We start from the raw sequence: 20,127 nt of genomic DNA on the forward strand, positions 1-20,127 counted from the left end.
TCTACTCTTAAATTGATGAAACAGAAATACAATCTTTTATCTCAAAATCATCTTTATAGGGCACTGAGAAATTGCATTAATACATTGTAAGTAGTTTCCTTAAGCTGAAGAACTGTAACATTTAGCTTGGCTCCCTAGGCAATGCAAACAAATTTGGCTCCCTTTTCTCTTAATATGATATCACTTCTAACCTACTTATATAGCAAAATATATAGACTGTCTTTCCCCTTTCTGTTTTGCTGGCTAAGATCGGAAGGCACAGTGGAAAACAAAGGAACATATTGCAGCAGAGATTGTTGTTGGAGCTGATTCTTCATGACCACATTTTTGGGGTTTTCTTGACAGATATAGGAATGGTTTGGCAATTTCTTCCTCAGTTTATTTTATACCTGAGGAAAACTTAGGCAAACAAGGTTAAGTGACTTACCCTGGGTCACACAACCAGTAAATGTCTTGATGCCGTATTTGAACTCAACATGAATCTTTCTGACTATTGGCCAGGCACCCTATCCATACTGCCATCCAGCTGTCTTCCAATCAGCAGATTCCCAATATGTTTCTCAGCCATGACTTTCAGTTAGCCTGGTTCCAGTTACTGCAGCTAAAGACTTCCTGTCAACTGGCTGTTATTCTAACATCTTCTCATTCAACTAATGTTAACTTATTAACTGTTCCTATAGTTAACTTAACTCTTCTGCTGGGTTCCCTGACTGCAACCTACAGGTTCAAATCAGAACCTCCTGGATAATTAGTGATTTACTTTTTTCCTAAGAAGCAAAATTCAAAAATCCACACTTTTGTAAAATAGAAAACCAATAATCATTATTTAATATTCCCCTAGTTTCCAAAGAGTTATCACTTTATGAATTTTTATCTCTAAAACTAAAAATATTCATATAAAAATGAGATGAGCTATAGTGCTAAATACTTGGTTTAATAAGTGAAGACCCTTAATAAATACTTCTTGATTAGACTTGACTATAATATCTTATCACAGTCATTTTTCTGCCTTTTATTCTGTCAGTCCATTCATCCATTTTTTTCTAATCCTTTTATTTATGTCTTCTCACATTTTATCATAAAAATCTTGCTTTTTCTCACATAGATTTTTTTTAGTTTTTCCATGCATAAAAGTTCTTTTCCTGACCATAAAGTCAACAAAATTTTTCACACATCAAAGATACAGTACTTCACACCTTTTTCAAATTAGTTCTATTCTTTTAATTTACACATATTTCATTTTTTTCTATCAAACTGCATACATACAAGAGGAGTATTCTTACTCAAATAAGCAAAATAAATTCATATCTTAGTCTTATCCAAGGATACACCATATAGATATTCACAAACATATTTCTGCCACATCACCTCTCTTCAGTTAGGTAGCATGTTTCATTATCAGTCCTTTGTAATTATGGGTGGTCTTTGCATTGATGAAAGCTCTTAAGAATTTCAAAGTTTTTATTTGTATTGTTGTAGTTACTATATAAATTGTTCTCCCAATTCTGCTCATTTCATTCACTTCTGCAAGCATGAGGAAAGTCCTTTAATCCCAGAGATTGCAGAAGGATATAATTAACCATCCCTACCTGGTTTGTTGAAGAATCAATAGCACATAAATCAAACATGTCTGTGGACAGAATAGAAACTTGCCTGGTATTCTTCTCAAAGGACTTTTCCTAGTTGTTGCTCATTCCATCTATTATCTTATCTTTATTATATATGTATCTGACTTTTTTATCTATGTACATCTTACACATTACCATTCCTTTTCTTCCACCACAAAAAGTCTTTTGATTTCCTACACATTACCAATAAAATCCAGTAAGTAAAGATAGGAGTAAAAGTTTCATTCAAAATAATTATAGAATGTATAACATATTTTATAATCTATCTTCCAACATACACGTAAGAATTATATGAATGCAACTAGAAAACCACTCTTTATAGAAATAAAGTCTTAAACAAGACTTTTTATTGCTTATGGTTGGTATGTGCTAGTGTAATAAAAATGATTATGCTTTCTTTAAAAAAAGTAAAGGAAAAAAAAAAAAAAACTTGCCTTGATAGTGATTGATGCTACCATCTGAAATGGTATGGCAACTAAAGCTCATAGAGCTTTTTTTTTAATTTGCTTATCTCCAATTTTTTTTTTTATTGCTGCATTTTATTGCCAATCTTAATTTTATTCTCTTTTTTTCTAAGTTAAAGAGTCATGTTGTTGTATTCTACTGTTGTATTCTGTTGTAATAAATATAATAGCTGGATATAATACTTACTATGTGCTAGACACTGCACAAGGAGCTTTATAAATATTATATTTTTTGATCCTCACAATAACTGTGGGAATCAGGTACTGTTATCAGCCTCATTTTACAGTTGAAGAAACTGAAGCATACAAAGTTTAAATGACAAACCCAAGGTTACTCAACTATTATCTACTTTTCTGGATTTGAACTCTGGTCTTCCTAACATTAGGCCCTTGTGGTCCTTTGTAGCTATATAGGGCTCAAGTGAATCTTAAAACCCAGTTTGATTACATGTACTATTTAAAGACACTAAATGCATATATCCTTCCACTTCCAAAGATTACCAAGAATTATCTGCAGTGTAACATTACAGGTGCTAATGTCAAGGAGCTAAGAATAAAAATTGTGAAACATTAAATAATAAATAGTATGTTTTTAAAATTCCATCTTTTTCACTTTCATTTAGTACATCATATACTTTTATTGGGATAACAGTATGAGAAAAACATCTCTATCAAATAACATAGTTAATGTGTTGTTTCACAGGCCACTTAGAACCTTAATATCCTTGCCTTAAATTTTTTTCTGAAACATATGTGTTTCAGAGAGACATTATTCTGTTGTTTGTCCTGAAACTTGGCTCTTTTGTCTCTCCAGAAGCAGCTTGTTTTTTTGAAAGACAAACCAAAAAATAAAAATGATAAGTTTTTTATTTATTTTCCCCTTCTTTCTTGTTGAAAAGCTGAAACAACATGACCTCATGAGCAAACAGTTTGGAACTTGCAGTACTAATTCAGTCTAGAACAACTATTGACTAATTGTGACATCTTAGGGCACCCTCTTTGGTCCACTCTGACTGCAGGGAAACAAAAAAGGACTATTAGCCCTTTCTAAAGCTCAAGTATCAATCATGTTCATTCAATTCAAAAAAGAATTTGTCAGTCATCTAAGTTCACAACATTATGTTAGTGCTTTTGTGGCAAACAAAAAAATTAATAGTTACTGCTTAGAAATTTCTCATAATCTCACTATTAGATATATTTTGCATAGGAATGTTGTCGTAAATGTTTAAGAACCAGTTTGGGGGATATATGTATAAGACACATAAGTTTAGTCTGCCTTATTAACATTTTCTATATCTCAAATTTAGGAAAATCATGAATCAAATCTTGAATTGTAGCATTTACCAGTTTCCAAGGTATAAATTTTCACACTGAAAATTTAATATTCAGCCAACATACCACTGGATTCTCATATGACAATTAAAATTTAAAAATACCTAGGTAATAATGTACCAAAATGAATTATGTAATGTTATAGGAGTACAAAGGGAAAAAGAAATAAAAGACTGAATTGGTCTGGGAAGGATTCCTAGAAGAGGAAAGAAAAATTTTAGTATATAGTTGAATATGGTAGAAAGAGAACTGACTTTTGAGTAAGTCATCTTTGCTTATACTTTTATGACTTCGTATAACTCACTTCATCTCCTTGGGCTTCAAATTTCTATCTATATAGCAAAAGGACTGAACTAGATAGCATCTAATGCCCCTATTATGATCTATATAGTCCTATGATGTTGGATTTCACAATGATAATACAAATTGCAAAAATACTCAAATATTAATATTGGCATTTCATGGTGATACTTGTCATTTAAAAGTGACTTCCACCCTAGATACACTTGAGGAATAACCAGGAATATTTTAAAAGCTTTTTTCCCAAAAAGATTTAAAAATACAATTTAAAATTTTGAATCAAAAATTAAAAATAATTAAAATTTATCTTTAAGTAGTAAAAACAATTAGAAATGAAGATAGACTCTTATATGGAGTCCCATAATGTTAAAATGCTATAGATTTGGCACATAGAATTGTCACTTCCTTTCCCTGTCCCATCTCCTTAGATTTAAACTCTTTTTAAAAATATATATTTTTATTTATGTCACTGTTTCCCAACTACATGTAAAAACATTAACATTTTTTTTTTAAATTTGAGTTCCAAATTCTTTCCCTCCTTCTCATCCCATTCTTTTCTTGAGAAAGCTATTGGATATTGATTATACCTATGAAGTCATGCAAAACATATTTTCATTATATTCATGTTGTGAAAGAAAACAGACAAAAAGAAAATGAAAAAAAAGTATAATTTAATGTGCATTCATTCATTGTTCATCAGTTCTCTCTCTAGAGGCATTTAGAATTTTTCATTATGGGTCCTTTGAAATTGTCTTGCACCACTATCTTAATTAGAATGGCAAAATCTTTCACAGGTAATCATCCTTAAAATATTGATACTACTATATACAGTGTTCTGCTTCTGCTTACTTTCATTCTGCATCAGTTCATATGAGTCTTTCCAGGTTTTTATGAGAGCATTTTCTTGTCATTTCTTTTAGCACAATAATATTTCATCATAGTAATATACTACAATTTTAAACTCAAACTTTCAGATGAATCTGTGATATCCTTGATGTTGATTTTCCTTCAGGAACAAATTGAAACCTATCCATGCCTTCCCATCACTTCATACTCTTGTCCATTTGCCAAAGATTGATGCAACCATTATTACAGGTGAACTACCTAGTGTATTTGAGACCTTCCTTTATTTCTTTTGGCATAGGAAGTATGCAACACTGGAGTACATGAGTCCTTCATTGATTAAGCCATGCTCTTGCCCTGTAATTAGCCCATCTTTTTTCCATCATAACATTTCTTCATGGGTACCTTTCACTCCGTTTTTTTCTTGTTCTTTATTTTTGATATATTAGTTTATTCTTGTATTTTTTTTATCTCTGTCATTTCCTCACCTTTATTAGGACAATCATATTGTAACAAACCAATATGATTCTCAAAACTATATTCTTTTTTAATTCATTGGAGATTGTAGTGTTGTATGACTTGTAGCTATTTAATAACACTGATAGAATATTGATACAAAAAAGATGTATCATGGAGGCTTTGATAGAAGTTTAGAGCCATTGAAGGAGCTTTGAAATTTTCTACAGACAATCCATCCCTTTGCTCTAAATCTGTTTAATTCTAAATTCAATTTTTCTTTTGTATTTTCTGTCCAACAGCTATATACTGAATAGATAAACCCTGTGATTTGTCCATCTAACTAACTTCTTGTCAAAAGACTTTTTTTTTTTCCTGAGGCAGTTGGAGTTAAGTGACTTGCCCAGGGTCACACAGCTAGGAAGGTCACATTTGAATTCAGGTCCTCATAACTTCAGGGCTGGTGCTCTATCCACTACTGCTCCCCAATAGATTTTCTTTATTCACATTTTTTTCTGCATAAACAATTGGCCCTACTTCTTCTAAGTAATTCTGGATCTTGTCCAAGAAACTGTAGATTTCTAAAACTTAATGCAATCAGTTTAATATTTTCTGTCAACAGAAACATTCAAGAGGAACTCATTGTTCACAGGGAATATCTCAAGTTATATTCTGTCCCAAATGTTTTCTATGATGCATTTGAAATAATTAGGAAAACATTTTTCTCCTTTTTTTTGTACCTCACATGATATTAAGATTGCTATTAATGACCTCACATTATATTAATGTAGGCAAAGCTATCTCTGTTATTGTATCTAATTGAAAAATTGTGATATGTACAGGACACCTTGTTGATGGCTCTTTCAATTCAATGTAAGCTCCTTGAGGCTATCCCAATATGATGAGTAGTAGATGCTTAATAAATTCTTGGAGAGGTTTAATAAATCAAAACTTTTTTTATAGTCAACTAACAATAAGAACAGTGAAATCTTAGATTCTCTATATCAGTCTGTGAACTATATAACATTAAAGATATAGTTGAAAGTTTGCCTGTCTCATGCTAATACCTCCTCCACAATTTCCTTGTGGTATGTGTGTGTGTGTGTGTGTGTGTGTGTGTGTGTGTGTATAAATTTTTTATAAAATGTTCCTTCTCCTTTTCCTTACCTTCCTCCCATACTCAATTATTCCACTTTCCCTTCCTTCAGATATCTTATAGACCAGTCTTTCAGCATCTTCATATTTACGTCATTTCTTACATGGATATCTTGTATGTATGTATGTATGTATATATATATATATACACACACACACACATATATATATATATATATTCATGATTTATGTGATCTCCAGATTGGGACAATTTTCAATTTTTATTTTCAGTTCTGTATTTCCTAACATTTTTCACTATGTTCATCTATTCATATTTTTACATTGAAAACAGAGTATTGTATTTTATGTTAATAGAATTTGCACAGTATTCTCATCTCCATAGAATCCTCCAAGGTCTTCATCTTTTGTAATAGATGATAGTGTATAAGCTTCAGTAATTTTCCTGATGGTTATTTTATAAATATTTATTATAAGCACTGCAAAATAAAATGACCAAATGCTCCATGAAGTGATTTTCCTTTTGCCTTTGGAAATGCATGATAAAAACCAACTACTTACCTCTGCCTCTTAGAATCCCCAATCTTCATCATGGCTAACCTTAATTATCTGAATTATTATAATTGCTTGTTAAACAAGCATCTTTTATGTCTTCTTTCTACAATAGGCCCTTCCTGATTCTCAGTGCCACCTGTCCAGCTATATTACCTGCTCTCCTGAAAGCATCATGTATTGTTTTTGTTGTTGTTGTACAATCATTTTTAGTCGTGTCCTATTCTTTGTGATCCCATTTGGAATTTTCTTGGCAAAGATACTGAAGTGGTTAGCCATTTCCTTTTCAGCTCTTTTTCCAGGTGGGGAAACTGAGGCAGAGTCGTACAGCTAGTGTCTGGAACCAGATTGGAACTTAAGAGCTTATTCAGTGTGCCATCTAGTTGCCCATTAAGCTAAGTGATTAATTAATTGATAGGAAAACAGTTTACTTTTTGAAGGAGAAATTATGAACTAGTATTTCACTTAACTGCCGCTTCCTTCTGTCTTCTGGTTTCATCTTCTGGCTTTTGGTTTAGCAATGATGAATATGATTAAATTTCTCTAGTAATGTCATTAGCATTGCTGGTCATTGAGCTAGCAGCAAATATTAAAGAGTCACATGTCTAGGAAATGACTGATGCTGAATTTGAACTCAGGAAGGTGATTCTTGCTGCTTACAGCACTCTATCCTTTGTATCACCTAGCAGCCCATTTGAAATGAAAAATTACCTAAAATCTATGATGTTTTTGGTAACTTTTCTTCTCTTTATAATACTTTGACACCTCCCCTATAGCAAAGAAGGGGGACCATTTAAGGCTAAGTACGTTTTTTTATTTGTTTCAAAAATTACTGAAAAATTGACCACTGAATGGCCTTGGGTCCTTGGGTATCTGACCCTCAGAAAGCAGTGCCAGACTTCATTTGTGACTCTATTCCAACATGATAGAATCTTCCCAATCCAGTAGCATAGCCTTAAAGAAGTCAGAGTCATCTCCATTCTACAATGAGGCATCAGAATTGAACTTTATGGAGTTCTTTCCCCTTAGACTCCCCTAAAACCAAAACCTCAATAGGCATTGACTTACATTAAATACTAGATGATTTCATTCTTGGAATGAGCTTCCTTCCTTTGGCAGGCCTAAACTTCAAGTTTTTGTTGTTCTGGTCATAGAATATCAAATTTGGAAAGGAAACTTGGAGGTCAACTAATCCATGTCTATGTGGTAATAATCTCTACAATTTACCTAAAAGTGATTATCCTGCCTTTATTTTAAAACTTCTGGTGAGATTCCCATTACCTCCTGAGGCATACCTTCATTTTTGAATAATTCAGGTTCTCTTAGAAAATTTCCCTTTTATCAAGCCTAATTTTGCCATTTAACACACTGCCTCCTAGTTTTGCCTTTTTTTCACTCAAATAAAACACATTTCCACATGAAAATTTCTGTCATACTTTTCAGGTGTTTTTTTTTTTTTCTTTTCCAGTTTAATTTGCCCATTTCCTTCAACCAGTTGTCATAAGATTTCATAGATTAATTTCCAACTCTTTTACCATTTTGATTGAACATAACCTGCTTATCAGTGCTCTTTCTGAAATGTGGAATCCAGAACTGATCATACTACTCAAAGCATGGTCTGATAAGAGAAAGACTGACAAACAGAACTATCACATCTTTTAGTAAATGCTACACTCTTCTTAAAACCTTTCTCATTTAAGTTATTCCCTATTTTTTTTGTCTTTTTATACATAGTGTTTAATTACTTGCTAATAGGATTCCTGATTCTTAGAAGGGTTTAAAAGTTGATTTATTCACAAAGTAATTATGATAATTTAGATAAAATTGTTCAAATACATTTTGATATTAACTTATTGGTAAAATTCACACTGATTCATAATCTTTGAATAATTTACTATTTTGGATTCCCTTCATCAACAAATAGATACTCTTTCCATTTGATATTTGCCTTACTTTTCTTGGAAGTGCTGTTTTTTTTTCTATTTCTAATTTTCTGGAGTTTTATTTTTAAAAATCAGTGGGTTACAAAATTACAGAATTTCATCATTTGGAAGAGACCTCTTTGTTATCTTGTTCAACTTGCAGCAATCTAAGGAACAAAAAAATCATAGCCATACTAGCTTACTAAAAGTGACAATAATTAGTAAATATAACTAAATTTATGGGATGTAGCTTAAATAAGTCCTTAGAGGGAATATACATACCCAAATCTTCATTATTTGAAATATAAGTAGCTATTTTCTTCTCAAAGTATCTATCTTCCTTTTCTTAAATATCTCAAATTTATTTCACCTCCAAATGTTCAAATGTCGTGTATGTGTGTGTGAGAGAGAGAGAGAGAGATTTTTCTACCTGTCAACCTCCTTTTCACCAAATTTGTTTTTTAAGTTGTTTTCTTCATTCAGTTTCTATGGTTTCTTTTCCAAGCTGTTGGCTTCCCCCCTCCCATCCCACCCCCCAAAAAAACAACTTTCATAATTCTCCTATATAGCTTTTATTTTTTTCCCCATTTTTTTTCTTTCTGTCTTTTAAGATCCTTTTTTGAGCTCTTCCAAAAGAGCCTTTTGAGCTTGAGACCAGTTCATTCCACTTTGACACTTTACCTGTAGACATTTTACCATTGTAAACCTCTTCTGGATTTGTGTTTTGATCTTCCTTGTCTTCGGTAGCTTTCTCTGATCAGTGCTCTTTTTTTTGCTTTTTTGCTCATTTTTAAATTTGAGCTCTCCTACTAGGGCACAGAGGAGATTGTCCTAAGTTTCTTTTGCAGGGGGACAGGATCTCTCACTGACTTTTGCCAGCATTGGGGCTTTACCACTAGATTGGGTTGGCCGGCCAAACCCTGCCTTTTATGCTGAGGTTGGGGGGATCACAGTTTTCCTTCAGTGGTTGCATTGAAGGTCTCACAGCAGGCTTGCTAATCCACTGACTAGGATTAGTAGCCAACACTACTGTACTTTGGCTAAGAGCTTCCCTCTAGTTTCCATGCACCAAGCTTCCTTACACTAGGTCTGCACTGGCCCATGTTTCCTCCTGCTAATTGAGACAGACCTTTCCTGAAGTCCTTCCAAGAAGAATATCTTAAGCTGTAAAATCATTCTATTTAGAATGTCTGTGGGTTCTGTCATTCTAAAGTCCATTCAGAGACTTAATCCAGCATTGCTTCTGAGGGAAACTGTGGGGAGAGCTCAGGTAATGTCCTGACCTCTCTGTTATCTTAGCTCCACTCCTTACCTATGCACTTCCTAAGAAGTTATGTACATTAGAATTGTTATATATTAAGGCCTTCTTATTAGCATTCATTTTACTTAATTGTTGGCTAAGACTGTGTCAACCCGAGACCAGGATTAAAAGAGTCTAATTTTTAGGCAAAATGATTGAGTTCATATAAACCCACAAAGTAACTTTGGGAAGAGGAAAGGGAATAAATATCACTCAGGTATTTTCCATATAAATGTCATGGTAACCAGCTCTCATATTTTCCTTTCTTTGTACAAACCCTGTCAGAGAAGATGGCTTAGAAGAGGAACTAAGGTCTTCTCTGCATCTGGGGAATTCATCTTTCTATCCTATGAATTCACTGTAATGGCTATGGTACTAGAACTCAAATGACCTGATTTATAAGATGATGCTAGCAATCAAGTGTACTTACAGCTGTAATTGCAGAAGCTTTGCTTCATCCCTCTTATAACAGATCAACCACGCTTTAAAATGTTGTTAGGAAATGTAGTAAAAATTTCCATTGTGATAAATATATCTACATCTTTATAATCTTCCTATAATATGGAGAGAGAATCACATTGTGTTCCTATATGTGTGTGTATACTGTAAAGCTTTAATTATTTGGATATTTTCTTATTTTAACACCTAAGGGGTAAAAATGTATGGAAGTTTTAAAAATATTTTCATGTGATTTCTAACATAGTTACTTAAATCTAAAATGTTTTTAGAAAAGTACATTAATATAACAAGTATTTATTAAGAATCTATAATGTTTTAGGCACTGATAGGCTCTGAGAATTAAAAAAATAGAAATAAAGCAGTTCCTGCTTTCAAGGAGCTTATATAAGAATGGGGAAAATCAACAAAAGATAGTGTATAGTAAAAGGAAAGGAACATTGACTTGATTCATGGCACCTGGATTCCAATGCTTACCACCTTTGTGACCTTGAGCAAAACACTTAATCTATTGGGTCTCAGTTTCCTCAGCTATAAAGTAAGAAAGTTAGATTAGGTAGCCTCTGAACATCCCTTCAATATAGACCTATGTGTCTGAATATACAAATAAGTAAATACAAAGTAATTTTCAGTGATAGGAGTGGGCACCAATGGCTGTAGAAATCATAAAAGACTTTATTTAGAAAGTGATATTTAGTTGAACCTAGAATTAATCTAAGGATGCTAGGAACAGAAATAACATGCATTTCAGACATGTAGGACAACTTAATTTAAAGGCACAGAACTTGACATTGAAATGCTGAATTGCAAATAGTCTGCCTTGACTGGAAAGTCTATCTTAACCGAAATATAGACTAAGAGGACAGAAGTAATGTTCATTCAGTTTGCAAGAATAGGTTTAGTGAGACTGTGAAGGACTTTAAAGTGCCAAACATTTGTGTTTTATCTAGAGGCCAGAGAGACATTGTAGCATGAGAGACTAGCATGGACTGATTTCTGTTATAGAAATCTCAGTTTAATAGCTTGAGTACATAATGTGTAAGGAAGAAATTGGAGGTAGTAATCAGAGAAAAGAAGTAGGCACTGTGCTGCAGTAGAAAGAACACTAGACAGCAATTTATCTATGTCATAAACTTGATATATGACTTTAGATTCCTCATTTCATTGCAGTGGTGCTCGGTTCAGTTTAGTTTTCTCATCTATAATATGGGGATATTGAAGCTGATGAACTTTTTCTTGGTTCCATGATAGTTTTTCCCTTTAAACTTTCAATAAGAAACCTAAAAGTATTGAAAACCCATGTACAATGAAGAAAGCAAGTCCTGGGTCACATGGCCAAAGCTTTCAGCAAATTGCATTCTTAATGAAAATCAAAAAGTAAAGATCAATACAGTGACTTGGTATGATGCTAGAAGACTGATGATAAAACATACATCCCACCTTTTGGCAGAGAGATGCTGAATTAGAAGGTTACAATAAGGCCATATTTTCAGACATAATTAATGTATAGATTAGCATTGTGGACTATTTGTTACATAGCAGGGCTTTGGTGAAGAGGGAGAGTAATAGGAATAAAGGCTAAAGATAACTATCAAAAATATGAAAGAAAAGAGCATCAGTGAAATGTTTAAAAATTCCCAGAAGAGAGCAAAGAGACATTTATAGGAGGAGATAGACAAATATGGCAGTGTTGCTACTCCCATGTTAAATGGAATGTTTACTTTAAAATATAGTTTATACATAATGTAGATTTATGATTTTATATATAATGCTATTTTCTGCGGGGCAGAGTGTATATGAAATGGTTCTGTTTGTTGGAATGCCAAGTTTATGGGCTTTTTAAAAAGTGCTTTTATAAAAGATAAAAAATAAAAAAGGTAAAAATAAATTTAAAAGGTTAAAAAAAGCAATAAAAACTTAGTAAGTTGTATATAAGTTGCATTGAGCCAGATCTATGTAATTGCAGATATGAAGCTCTCTCTATTAAATTTCAATATGTTTACCATAGCAGATTCATATAAAAATTTGGTGTGTATATTGTTTTTCTCTCTTGCTCTCTTATCCATTCCTTTTAAAAATAATAACTACCCATCATACTGACAAACATTAAAAACCCAAGAACTTTCTTATTTGTTGTGTGTTCAAGGACAAATATAGCAGAAACTGTTGTGTTGAAGAGGTATAAGTTCACTATAAACATTGATTTTCTTTTATTTGCAGTGTATTTAAATGAAGCTGGATTCAACTTTGTGAGGAAGTGTATTCAAGCTGTGGAGACTAGAGGTAAAAGAGACATAAATTATTTTTTTCATGTTGTTTCTGATATTTATACATAGAAGCTATTTCAGGAATCTTAACAGATAAGCTTAACATTAGATTAACAAAGAGAAAGACAGACAGATACTTATTAAATATTCATTAATATATCAGGTATGATATATATTAATGCATTTAGAAATTTAGGCTATATTTATAAGTAAAGACAGTAGTTTCATCTCTGTGAACTGGGAGCAGAAGTACATGGGATAATAGAAAGATCTCTGATTACTCAGAGGACTTAGTTCCAATGCTGACTTTACTCCTTTTTATCTTTGTGGGTTCCATAATCTTTGAGCATCACTTTTCTCATCCATGAGAAATGATTTCCTTATATTGGGTCACTTCTTATGTCCCTTTCAATTCTCATTTTGTGATTCCATGAATTTTGTAATTTCACGATTCCCTTGAATTTTAAAATCCTACAACTGATAGTCATATTTTTTAGTTCCATCCACTGAAAAGCTTAAATCCCTCATTTATGAGCTGTATTTTATCTTTGTTTCTGAAAACTTGTCTCAATATAAATAAACTGTTAAAGTCATACTTTTTATTTTACTTAATGATTTATTGCCATGCCATATACATAATAAGTGCTTAATAGTTATTTTTCTTGGTTGTTTCCAAGATTGGGAGGTCCTGAATCATTTATCCAGTTTTAATAATTTAATATTTAAGTATTTAGCTTTAATAGTTCAAATATTAAATAAATTTTTATGTTAAGTATTATAAATTAATATTTAAAGTATGAATATTTTAATATTTAATGACTTAATATTTTAAGTTAAATGATAAGACTTTTGACAGGCAAGTGGGGGCCCCTTGGTTCCAGTTGTTCTTAGGTATATACATTGCTTGCTTTCAGGTCAGAGCTTAGGGAATATTGGTGAAATAACAGAACTTTCCAAATTCTCATTTATTCTTCCCATTCATATAAAAATTTAAACTCACATTTTTCCATTAAGCTGAGTAATTTTAAGAAAATAATAACTTCTTCAACTGAAGGACCTGCCTCTATGCATGTTCTAGATGAAGTTTAAACAAATACAAATGGGAACACTTGAAAATTTTCAAATCCACATTTGCTACTCTTAAAATGTTATCTAATATGAGTAATGGAGACCAAACAGAAGTTTCAGGGATAAATTTGTCAAGTTTCGGAAGTAAATAAGTAGCTTTGAAATTGTTCATAGGCATGTCTAGGCAACATTGTGACCTTGCAGCCTGTTTCATGTGCTTTTCCTGTGAATCTTCTCCTTAGGTATCACCATTTTAGGGCTTTACCGAATAGGAGGTGTGAACTCCAAGGTCCAGAAGCTCATGAACACTACATTTTGTAAGTAGAAATAAAATTAGTTATTTAAAGAGGATTCTTTTTTGGATTATATACAAGGAAAAGAAGCCCCTCGTATAAGGTTTCTGTTAGCAAGACATCTCTAGAGACTTTTTTTTTTTTCTGTGATCAATATAAATTGAAACTCTTTGTATCCTTGGGTAAGGTTTTAAAATGATGTCTGTAGTATTGTTATAATCACCTCAAGTGAAAGTTCCATATGTCTCTTCAAGTTGTATTGGAGCCATTTGTCCAGATCCTTCTTTTGCCCACTGTATAAGAAGTTATACTTGTATTTCTATTTGTTGTCTATTTTCTTCTCCCCCAGATGAATGTGAGCTTTTTGAATGTAAGTATTAGCATTTTTAAATCTCTTTATTCCCAGCACCTACCACATTGCCTCATACATATTGAGTGAATTGAATTTGGCCATATGAATATGGCCAGTTATACAACTGGACAGCCTGGTATAGCCAAAGAATATAGGATTTGGGGTCTAAGAACAATCACTTAAGCAATTGGTTCTAAGCAAGAAGGATAAGGATTTTTAAATGAAGCAGTTCCTGCCTTTAAGGAGCTTATATTCTACTAGGTGTAGTTTGGAATCCTTATCCTAACACTTGTATAATCTCTACCAGATCATTTTACTTCATCTTTTTTTCCTCAGATGTCAAAGGAAGAAATTAATCCTTATATTACCTGAAGCACAGGGCTATTGTGAGGCTCAATAAAGATATTGCATGATTACTATGTAACTGTAAAATACCATATAATAAATATCTTATGATAATAGCTGGCATTTATGTAGCATCTACTATGTGTCAACGACTGTGCTAAGCATTTTATAAACATTATTTCACTTGACTTTCATAAAAATCCCAGGAGATAGATCCTATTATTACTGAATCCATGTTATGATCAAGTAAACAGAGTCAAACAGAGGTTAAGTGACTTACTCAGTGTCACACAGTGTCTGAGACTGGATTTGAATACAGATTTTTCTGACTCCTGACTTAGCACTGTATTTACTGTGCTATCTAGCAGTTATAAAATTATTCTGCACTCAGTCTTAATAATTAGTCTATTTAGACATTCAGAGACCTCCATAATATGGATTTAGAAGGAAGCAATTGCTCCTGATTACTTAGACTTTTTCCTCAGACTCAAGTTATAGCCATAGACTTATTAGTGCTCAAGGAACAAGCATCATAGATTAACTTAAATCCTCTGCTTTGGTAGCTTACAAATTATACTTATTCTCCTAAAGCTCTTTCAACCCCAGTACTGGGGTCAGTGAACTTGTATTTTAAATATATATGTATGTGTATATATATATATATATATATATATATATATATACATATATATATGCTATATTTCATTATATTTCCTGTGTAATTCTATTTTATTCATTTACAAACATTATTCCGAGAAGGGGTCCATTTGCTTCACCAGCCTCCTAAGGGGAACCATGACACAAAAAATAGTTTAAAACTTCTGGGTATAGAAGGGAAGGCTGGTCGTCAAAGCTTTACAATAAGTTGGAGTTGTTTGGTTTATCTGGAATGCTAACAATTTCCTCTTGGCTGCTTCCCTTTCTTTCTTTCCCAGCTTCTCTCTTCAAGAGACTGGGATTGGAGGGATGAAGTGGGGGGGGGGGGGGGGAGGGAGTGAGTGGAGCAAGGATTTTCCCTTAGTGCTTTTACTCCACTCCTCAGGGTGAGGTTATTGAACTCCTGAACCATCCACTGAGTTCTGCCAGAGTTCAGTATTTAGCAGACTTTTTTCCCCTAACAAGATAGCTTAGCTCTTTCTTTGGAGAATCCACAAGTTGTGATACTATTCAATAAAATTTCTTTGACTTCAAGCCCAAAGAGAATTTCTCAACTCCCTCTATTTCTCCCTTGACTCCTTTAACTCCCTCATCAACTTATAAATGAAATATATACAGACCAGTAATGTTTTGGCATCATCACAAATTTATCTTAGTATTTCTTGTAGAGGTTTGGTTAACAGAAGTGTAAAATATATACTTTAAAGAAACAGAGCTAAACTTTACAGCAGATGCTCAGAAGAGGAATCTGAATTCTGTAGCTTCTATCTAGTTCAATTCCTTATTATGACAGTAATAGCATCCACAGGGAAAGTAGCTCCGGCATTGCTGGTCCTTTAGGACTTGCTTTTATCTTTCTCAGATGCCCCAGAATAACCCAACAATGCAATTTACCTCTTCCTCTAGTAAGAATTTTGTCTCTCTTCTATTAGGGAGGGACATCTTCTGCCTCTTCAAGTACAGACAGTGCCACAGAAACAGGCACTGGAAACTTTCTATTTACTCCTATATTTCCATTGCCTCACTGCATAAAAAAGATATTGGGACTATGCTCTCTGGAAAATCAAATCAATGAATTATTTCACTTATCATCACCAAAATATATTAATCAGAATTCTGAGTTTAGCTCCAGTGATATTCTTAGCAGTCAATATCTTATTCTCACTAGATCACATCTTACTAGTTTGATTGGTTTTCTAAATGACCTATTTTAAACCTCTTATTTTTTTTCTAGCTCCAAAGTCTCCTCCTGACATTGATATTGATATTGAACTGTGGGATAATAAAACTATAACAAGTGGATTAAAAAACTACCTCAGGTAAGATTCATTACTTAGATCTTTTTTTCATTTTTTTCCCCCATAGCCTTTCAAAGTGATCACAGTATTTCACAGGGGTCAGAAAGTTCTGAACTTGATTAATGACCTTGATTTACCTTTTTTTTAACTTAATTTCATTGAATCATTGGAACAAATAGGAAGATTTGGGTAGCTTTTATACTTGTAAAAATGTAGATTGGTTTTAAGATTAATGTTTTAAAAGGCCCCAACATGGGCATGCTACACTTTGAAAGTAGAACTTTTTCCATCATAAAATTTTCTGTCTTTAATTCCAGTCTTTGGTAATAATTTAATTTTTTTTATTTAAAAAGTCATTCTTTGGCCTTTAAAAAATACATCTTTAAAGAGTGATATATAAAGTTTTATAAATTCATTAGTTTATTTTCAAAGTAGTATAAATAAATTTGATAGATTCTTGTGCTACAGTAGTTTGATAGTTACAATTTAATTCAATTAAAAAATATTATTAACCCCTGAGATAGATGTTGGAAATAAAAAGATTAACTAAGGCATAAAACTTGCTTTCAGGAAGTCTAAAATATAATTGTGGATGAGCACACCTAAGTACAAACATACACACAAGTACAAACAACTGCAACTCAAAATGTGGTGGTACAAAGGAGAGATTCAGAAATTCTAAGGGAAATTTAAGAAGGGAGAACTAGTTTTCATCTAGGAATAGGTCACCCCTGAATTGAGAGAAACTTAAGCAGGATGATAAAGATGAACTAGCATAGAAACTGGCATTTTTAAAATGTGGAAAATAATACAATGTGGTTAGCATACATAGTCTATAAAGGGAATAGTCTAAAAGAAGAACAGAAGGAGTGATTTAGAATTTGAATGTAGAAATCCTTAAATACATGGGTAGGGAGTGGATGCTTTACTTTATTTACTATAGTGCACCACTAAGGTTTTTTAAGTTGGAAGAATGACATCATCAGAGGCCTGCATTAAAAGTCAGTTTTGGTAGCTATGTGAAGGACAGCTTAAAGAAGCAGGAAAACCAGTTAAGAGACTTTTGCAGTTGTTCAAGTAACACATAATAAATGAAAGACTGAACCAGGGTGTTTGCAGGTTGTGTAAAAATCAGGAAATAGACATGAAAAATATCACAGTATTGTAATAATCAGGTCTTAACAATAGCCTAGACTGTGTGGGGTAAATGAGGATTAAGATAATTATGAGACTATAAGCCTTAATGACTAAAAGGTTGATTGTGGTCTCATCAACACAAATAGACATGACAGGAAAGGAAATGGTTGGAGGGCAGAGTACTAAGTTCAATTTTTCAACCTATTGATTTTGAGATGCCAACAGAACACCCAGATGGACATTGTGAAAAATAGATCAAAATAAGAGATTGGATCCTGGGGTAGGGGAAGGAAGGTGGATGAAAATATTTGAGAATACCAGTTAGATTGTTAGTAGTTTAGATTATGTTTATCATCTGCCATGTTGCTTTTTACAATTTTCTTCTTGTTTATAATCTTCCATTATACCTGTAGTATTTTATTCTTTTGCCTCTCATTTCCATTAACTAGTCGTTATATAGAATTTATAAATGTGCATGTGTATGTTACACAAATAAAAAAAGAAGAGCATGGATTAGATTTGAGGAGGCATTTATTGGGTAGGATTAAAGCCAAGAAGATTATAGGGAGCGTTTCCCAGTGGCTCACTGTCATGGGGACATGAAGTCACAAGCCTTATTCCCATTTTCTGTGATGAATAAGTGGCTGACTCTAGAGAGCCAGCCCTAGAGTCAGAACATTCTTTTTACTGCATTCAAATCTGGCCTCAGACATTTAATAGCTTAATAGACACATAATAATTTCTAATAATAGAAATAGGATCACCTGGACAAGTCACCTATCCCTATTTGCTTTCATTTCCTTATCTAAAAATAATCTGGACAAGGAAATGGCAAACTAATCCAGTGTCTTTGTAAAGAAAAGCCCAAAATAGGGTCATGAAGACATGAGAAATGACTCAACCGTCAGTGATTTGAACATTTTTTGTCTCTTTTAAAAAATAGAACACTATGTCAAGTTGTTTGTTTTTAATTATGGGTCTCTTATTTTTCTGAAAGGGAGTTTATTTTTTTCCTCATAGGCCAAGGTTTTATTTAGCCATTTTGCTGTCATTGTGAACTTAATCTCAGGTTAAGAAGAGCATGTATGACTTGGAAGCATTTTAGGAGTAATACTCTGAAAAAGCCAAAGGGCATAAAATTTAGCATATGGGAATTGGGAAAAAGCTGCCATTTCCAAATGTTTCTTTTGTTCTGTAATAGGTGTCTCACTGAACCACTGATGACTTACAAGTTGCACAAGGATTTCATTGTTGCTGTTAGTAAGTATCTTTTTAAAAAGATGTAAAATTAAAGTCCATTCATAGTCAAAAAAAAACATTTAAAGGAGTTGTTAACAATTCATTGTCATTTAAAAATTTTGAAATTCATCCATACTTCAGAGATTCATGATTTCATTCATGTAGGGTACTCCCTTGTAGAAACCAAAACTATACCATTTCCATACCGCAGTAAATAGTTTCACAAGTACCTATGGCTAAAATAAGCTAATTATCTGGTAAGTAGATTTCTGCTGATAAAACTCAACCAGTTTCAAAACTGATCCTTTATTGATAACATTCTTATAGTTCTCAGCCAGACTTGTAACTCAAAGCCTTTCTGTCTACCAGAACATTGTCTCCTAAAATCCATTGTGGATTTTATCCACAATATGATAAAGAATAAAAATAAGAATTTAATAGGGGAATTTTTCAAATATCTTCTATTAACAGATTATCTTTAGTGTTTTAGTTAATCTATGGTTTAATGGGAAAGGATGTGACATATAAACATCTAATTAATGAACTGAATCATTTGAAGTTGTTTGGTTGATTTCTTTGCGTGCCTTTAATAATAAATTGCATAAAATAACTTAAGACTTGAAAGTACATCATGGTTACTTTCATGTCTGAAGAAATTAACTTTGTTAATTATTTTTAATATCATTTAATAGTACATTTATCTGCTTCTTGGGATAAGCATACTTTAAGAAAGTTGGACTTCAAGTAAGATTTTTAGCAAAATGTAGTGCAGTAGAAAGCTTAATAAGTGAGGAATTAATATGCTAGGAAAGGGATGGTTCTAGTTCTTACCCTACCTTAATTACTAAGGAGTTTTCTAACTTTCATCATCATCTCAACTCTTGGTTTGCCAATATGTAAAATAAGCATGTTGCACTGGCTGATTCCTCAGGTAGCTATATAGTTATAGACTCAAGGAAATCATTTTTCCATTGATTTCCATTATAAAATGGAGATACATTCCTCCAGAGTAAAGAGTTGTACCCTGAGTGTAACAAAAATTGAAATGTGAAATGACCCTAATAAAATTCAATAACCACTATTATCCAATGGGTTGATTTCTCTT

At 32.7% G+C, this 20,127-nt stretch overlaps 1 protein-coding gene across 1 annotated transcript in view; it reads left to right on the forward strand.

The window, feature by feature from the left end:
- The window catches only part of ARHGAP42 (Rho GTPase activating protein 42), a 405,542-nt gene that overhangs the window by 337,356 nt on the left and 48,059 nt on the right, over positions 1 to 20,127 (forward strand). Inside the window, exons 13-16 of the mRNA XM_051986849.1 lie at positions 12,587 to 12,649; positions 13,944 to 14,018; positions 16,583 to 16,667; positions 18,985 to 19,043. Of these exons, the coding sequence (XP_051842809.1) occupies positions 12,587 to 12,649; positions 13,944 to 14,018; positions 16,583 to 16,667; positions 18,985 to 19,043 (282 nt within the window). The remainder of the gene's footprint in view (positions 1 to 12,586; positions 12,650 to 13,943; positions 14,019 to 16,582; positions 16,668 to 18,984; positions 19,044 to 20,127) is intronic.

The sequence above is a fragment of the Antechinus flavipes genome, chromosome 3 (assembly GCF_016432865.1).
Source record: "Antechinus flavipes isolate AdamAnt ecotype Samford, QLD, Australia chromosome 3, AdamAnt_v2, whole genome shotgun sequence".
In the NCBI taxonomy this organism is placed as follows: Eukaryota; Metazoa; Chordata; class Mammalia; order Dasyuromorphia; family Dasyuridae; genus Antechinus; species Antechinus flavipes.